At 32.8% G+C, this 6,019-nt stretch overlaps 1 protein-coding gene across 2 annotated transcripts; it reads left to right on the top strand.

The window, feature by feature from the left end:
• Positions 1-1,882: 1,882 nt before the first annotated feature.
• LOC111026162 (Galactose-binding protein) lies at positions 1,883-5,849 on the top strand. 2 transcript variants are annotated; one of them, XM_022304187.2, is made up of 4 exons: positions 1,884-2,323; positions 2,800-4,154; positions 4,246-4,331; positions 5,182-5,849. In XM_022304187.2, exons 1-4 carry the CDS (start codon positions 2,101-2,103, stop codon positions 5,414-5,416), a joined length of 1,899 nt encoding a protein of 632 aa, XP_022159879.1. In that variant the 5' UTR covers positions 1,884-2,100; the 3' UTR covers positions 5,417-5,849. The 2 variants fall into 2 exon arrangements, with proteins under 2 accessions (XP_087980994.1, XP_022159879.1); XM_088124868.1 differs by lacking the exon at positions 4,246-4,331 and having other exon boundaries at positions 1,883-2,323; positions 5,182-5,341.
• Positions 5,850-6,019: the final 170 nt, after the last annotated feature.

Here is a 6,019-nt window from a genome sequence, read left to right as displayed (position 1 = left end):
GATATATATATATATATATATATAGTCTCTTAGTCCCCCTTTTTTTTTTCTTTCATTTTTTAACCTAATCCCTATTGTTTATAATTTTTAATTTAGTTCTTTATATACTTTTCAATTATACTTTACCGTTTATTTAGTATTTCTATAAAAATTTAGAACCCGTTTTGTAATGTTCATGTTTCTAATTCTATAAAAAAAAATCTAAGCATTTGACAACCGTTTATGTTTTTAGAAACATTCTCAAAATTCTCAAAATTGTATAGGAGTGATAACACAAAAATGTTTTTTCTTGTTTCGTTTCTGGTTCTTGTTTTCAATTTGTTCTAACCTAAATAAAAATCTTGTTATATCATTATAAAATCCATACTCATGAGGTGTGACTCATGAGTCGATATTTTTATAGTATCAAATAAAATTGACAAAATATATAAAATATTAACAAAATATCACTAGATGGGAATAATATTAATATTAATAATTTTAAATTTATTAAAAAAGGTGAAATGTTTATTTGTTAATTTAAATATTTGTTATTAATTTGTTATTTTTATAATTTTACCAAAAATATTAATCGTCAATATTTTATCGATATTTCTATCTACATTTTTCATGAAAGTGAGATATTGACATTGCATATAAGTTTAAGACATTCACATCAGAGCTATATTTGAAAGTTTTTAGAAGTTTTAAGTTTAATGGACAACTTTTAAAGTTGTCGTTTAACTTACTTTTTATTTTCAAAAGATAAACATTTTTACTCACAATTAAAACTTTTTTTAGGAAGAATCAATTTGAAAAATAGCAATAAAAAGATTTTTTTTTTCTTTTCTCTTGAGTACTAATAAAAATAAGTATTCTTATTGATACTAGAAATCTTTTAACACAAATTAGCACTCCAACCTAATTTTAAAGATGTCACATGTCAAGTTATAAAATTTATATATAATACTACAAATATATTGGAAGGAACAATCAGTCAGTTTTCTATCTTAATTTTTTTATTTCATCAATTTAAATTCTAAATTTGAATAAGGGTGACAAATTAATACCTCTTCAAAGCTATAAATCATACCAAATATAATTAACAAAATAGTCAATATCATGTCAAAGAAATGTCCAAATTCAATTAAAAAATAATCGATAAGCAAATAAAAAAGTGCTCGAATTTTAGCAATAAAACAACCAGATCCAATGCAATTAGAAAGAACACTATAATTTATTATAGTTAGAATTAATTCATAGTGGTAAGTTTATGTGACATGAGAAATTGATACAAGTTCTCTATTAGTGGATGTCAAGTATGACTAATGATAAGTTTACATGACATAATATTTAGTAAGTTGATATAAACTGACGCTCACCTAAAAGAGAAAAATTTCGAATTCGTCTTCCAAATTTTTTAAAAATTGACAGAAATCTCAATTATTCCTATAACTTATTTTTTTAGTTCAAAAAAACATACATAAGACGATGATTCAAACCTTCAACATTTTGTCGATGGTATATAACTTAACTAGTTAAGTTATGCTTTCCTGTTAATTTACTATCAACTCTATTTAATCACTAACATAAATGATATAATTAAAAAAAAATGTAGGAGACTAAATTAAAATTGGTAAGGATTAAATCAAGAAAGCACCCGAATAACATGTACAAAAACATATATTTAACCATTAATTTTCAACCTCAAAATCAGCTTCATTGATGTTTATATTTTGATCTTTCTATTAAAGATTTTACTTTGAAAAGAAAATCCACCTTAGCGTTGAAATTGATTCCATGAAAATCACTTTTTTTTTATTATTATTATTTATTTTAATTTTCTTTTCATGTTCTTACAAATCATTTGATTCTGAATTAACATTAAAAGAAAAAGAAAAAAGAAAAGCCCCGAATAGAACGGCCTTTAATGGCAGAAAGTAGTTTCTGCTAGTTGAGGAGTTGGGAGAGAAATGAAATAGCCACAAAATTCCATGGCGCATCAATTTCCATGCTCCCTCGCTCGCTCCCCATTACTGTTCTTTCTCCCTCTCTCTCATCTTCGATTCGACGTTCACTCTTTCATCAACAGAACAATCTCGCCCCTGTTTCTAGTCTAACATGGAGAATTCACGAGATGATCTGTTATACATCGGATACCGGACTAAGAAGAGGACCAGAAATGGCAAGAAGGACCACGACCATGGCGACACCAATCGGAACAACTGCATTAAGAAGAGGACGAGTTTGTATGACTTCTTCTGCTCTTTGCTCTTTTCCCTCTCTTGCCTTGTCTGCTTGTTGTACTCCGACCTCGCCCTTGGCTATGGCGATGCTGCTACAGGTACAATCCTCCATCTTCACTTCCTTCCATTTATTTTGCTTTTCGTTTTCATTATCGTGACAATACTATACTCCCTTTCTGATGCGCTTTGAGGAATAGGGTACTATTTACTTGATTATTTTGACGCTGTTGGATTGGATTCTTGGCTATGGTGTTTTATTGGTAATATAATTTCGTTTTCCGTTCTGTTTTCTGTGCAAATCTATCGTTGTTAAGGAGATGGTTTGAATTTCTACCTGTCTTAAATAAAAAACAAAATTACTTATATGCAATTTGTCGTATCTTTTAATCAGATTAATTGATTCCTTATCGTATAATATTTGTTTTAGATTGGTCTATCTGGGTACTGCTTTGTTCAGAAATTCTATAGTTTGATAATTACAGCAGTAGTTGTTCGCTCTTCGAGTTTTTCAAAGGTTGTTTCCTTGTACTTTTACCTTAGATTAGGTTACAATGACTGAAGTTATGTTTTCCAGGAGATTTTTCTTCTGTAAACATAAGCACCTTTTGCCCTAGTCCTGGAGAACAGAAGCTGGATGGTCGTGCCTATTCATCCATAGAAAATGGAAGCAATAATATGAACTACAGATCATCTTTCGAGCTTAATGTGTCGATGAACTGTAATGAGTCCTATGTTCATCACAACTATGCAAATTCTAATTACTCACTTCCAGAGTCAAAGGCATTTGAAGAAGCTGTATTGAGTGCTCTAGGATATGCATCTTTGATGTGTGAAATACAACAGCCAGAGAAGAAAGCAAACTCAGCAGAACATCAGGAAGGTCCTAGTGGCAGAAGCTCTCACCCCACATATCTTAATCTTGATGAATTCCGCAACATAACGATGAAAGATAAAGGAGGCAAAATGCCCAATCAGTTAGTTAATATCTCTCATCGGCTTGAACCCGATGGATCGGACTACAACTATGCATCTGCATCTAAGGGCTCAAAGGTGGTTGCTCATAACAAGGAAGCAAAAGGAGCATCTAATATATTGGGGAAAGACCATGATAAGTACCTGAGGAACCCTTGTTCTGTAGGAGGGAAGTATGTCGTGATTGAGCTCTCGGAAGAGACCTTAGTTGATGCTGTGAAAATTGCAAATTTTGAACATTATTCTTCTAATTTCAAGGAATTCAATTTGTCTGGCAGTTTGAGCTATCCAACTGAGACATGGTCTAAATTGGGAAACTTTGTTGCTGCTAATGTAAAACATGCTCAAGTCTTCAAGCTACCTGAACCAAAATGGGTTAGGTACTTAAAGCTGGATGTGCTTAGTCATTATGGATCAGAGTTTTACTGCACATTGAGTATAGTAGAGGTTTATGGTGTTGATGTCATGGAGAGGATGCTTGAAGATCTCATTGTCACCTCTTCAGAAGCTACTCCCAAGAAATTTTCACAAGAAGAGCCCAATTCAACTGTGTCGCCTTCTCTAAAATCAGATGTTGGTCCAGTTAATGAGATAGTAAATAATGAAAATAACTTGCCAACTGCTGGTGCACGAACAGAAAGCACAGATGATCCCTCGAGTCTTGCTCTAGAGGTCGCAAAAAATCTAGTGAATGTTAACAAGTTTCCTGATCCTGTATTTGAAGCTAGACAGCAGCTGAACGGTAGAATACCTGGTGACAGTGTCCTGAAGATCCTGATGCAGAAGGTGAGGTCACTTGAGACTAATTTGTCTGTGCTAGAGGAGTATATCAAAGAATTGAATCGACAACAAGGGAAACTCTTACCGGATCTCGAAAAGGAGATAGTTAGAATGTCATTGCTCCTGGAGAATACTAAATTAGTTATCAAAGATCTCATGGTTTGGAAGGAAACGATTGTGAGTAGCTACTTTCTGGAATTTTCTGACTAGTTTCTACAATAAATAGCTTCCTTTGTACAGATAATACTTATATCATCACCATTTTTAGGAAAAAGAAATAGCTCACTTCAAATCATGGAAAACGGCTGCTACATTGCAAATGAACGAATTAGTCAGACAAAATAATATGCTCAGGTTAGATCAAAGACTTCTCCTAATACATCAGATTTATGTATCCATTTTTCTTTTTCAATAAATTAGCTGCATGTGTTTAGTTAGTAACTTAGTGCTATGAGTTTTACGTTGGCCAGACTCCAAAAATAGCAAAACGCAAATACCTTATTTTTCTAGACCTACAAGACGAATATAGAGATAGTTTTTCGTTGGCATGGCAGTCATTGAATTAGTGATTTCCTCTGGCAAAGGAGGAATTTATGCTGCGTTTTCTTCAACTCCACTATAATCTTGGTCATACCGTCAGGGTTGGTCGTAAATTTAAAGCAGTCCTAGGAAGGACTGTTAATCAATAGTCATATTTTAGCTGGAGGATCTAGAAACTGCTACAATATGCAGTATCAAACTCATTTATCTGGAAGTTTCATTCTGTAATCTAGTTCCTTCATCCTTCTGATTATTTAAGGTAGTTATTAAAATAAAGAATGTTGCTTCCCTAGACTGAATATAGACCATTTTTACCATGGTAATTCTTTTGTAATATTGTTCAGGTTTTAAAAATGTTAGTTGTTATATGAAGTTTTCGACCTTTAGTTGTTATATGAAGTTTTCGACCTAAGCTTGTACATCAAGTTTGGTCCAAATTGAGCCATTTGCCAACCTCCATTTTCGACGCCCCACCCCAACAAAGACTCTGGGGTTTCCATAATACAATATAAGTAGCGTTTTGAAAGGATTGTGAGATGAGTTCATGAGTTTGTGATTAATTTGAACTTATTTACCTGAATGTTCATTTTGGCATATAAACATATATATACTTTTCTTTTTAAGACAACGTTTTGATATTCAGCTCCCAACTCTCTTTTAACAGCTTAGATATTGAAAAAATTTCAAGCAACCAGGCCAAGCTGGAAAGTAAAGAACTTGCCGTGCTGGCTGTGAGCGTCCTTTTCATGTGCATTGCAACTCTGAGGCTACTATCAGCTAAAATTCTCATGTTTCTTGGAGACTGTCAATCCGATAAGACGTGCTCGACAAGTAGGGGTTGGGTATGGATACTTGTAAGCAGCACGATGACGGTAATCCTTGCTTTCATGTATAGTTAGCAACTGTGATTTCCTTTTTGTAGTTCTAGTTGGACGTGTTTCACCTTCTATAGGCAAAAAGAAAACAGAGGAGAAGTCACATGTACCAGGATTGAACCCAAAAGATTAAAAAAATGAAATGGGTCCCTGGGGATGGAGAAAAATGAGGTAACTGGAACCTCTTCCACTTTAACCATAATGCCATTTACTCTGATCTATTCTTCAAACAGCTAATTTTAGGTCATATCATATGAAGCCATATTGGCTCAGACAAGTATTATGAGCTTAGGGTTTTTATTAATTTTTTTTTTCCTCTTTTGTCAAGAATATATGTCTTAATGAGTTGAATCATGTTTAGATTTTTAGTAATAATTTAAGTACTTGTCCTTTGAACTTCTTGAGAATAATACTATAACCGTAACGTTTAATAAAGTCGCAATGATTTAAAATCTTACCTGATGACGTTATGAAGTTGTAATTTGTTGCTCCATCTATAAGAACACAAATGGTGAAGACTTCCTTATCCCTTCCAAAGCTTAAATCTCAATTAAATTTCTGGTTCGTTCACTGTGGATAGTTTTTATAGATATGCTGAAAGTGGCTTTTGATTAATCATATATAGTT

The sequence above is a fragment of the Momordica charantia genome (genome assembly GCF_013281855.1).
Source record: "Momordica charantia cultivar OHB3-1 chromosome 6 unlocalized genomic scaffold, Mcharantia_2.0 BLBB01000006.1, whole genome shotgun sequence".
Lineage (NCBI taxonomy): Eukaryota > Viridiplantae > Streptophyta > Magnoliopsida > Cucurbitales > Cucurbitaceae > Momordica > Momordica charantia.
The sequence above is the reverse complement of the archived record's forward strand: the minus strand, read 5'-3'. Positions and strand labels throughout refer to the sequence as shown.

What these genes read in the sequence shown, in the direction of transcription:
- LOC111026162 (XM_022304187.2), top strand. Translation starts at nt 2,101, where the DNA reads ATGGAGAATTCACGAGATGATCTGTTATACATCGGATACCGGACTAAG. An exon ending in TGGTTTGGAAGGAAACGATT is followed by an intron (nt 4,155 to 4,245) that starts GTGAGTAGCTAC and finishes CACCATTTTTAG; the next exon opens with GAAAAAGAAATAGCTCACTT. An exon ending in AGACAAAATAATATGCTCAG is followed by an intron (nt 4,332 to 5,181) that starts GTTAGATCAAAG and finishes CTCTTTTAACAG; the next exon opens with CTTAGATATTGAAAAAATTT.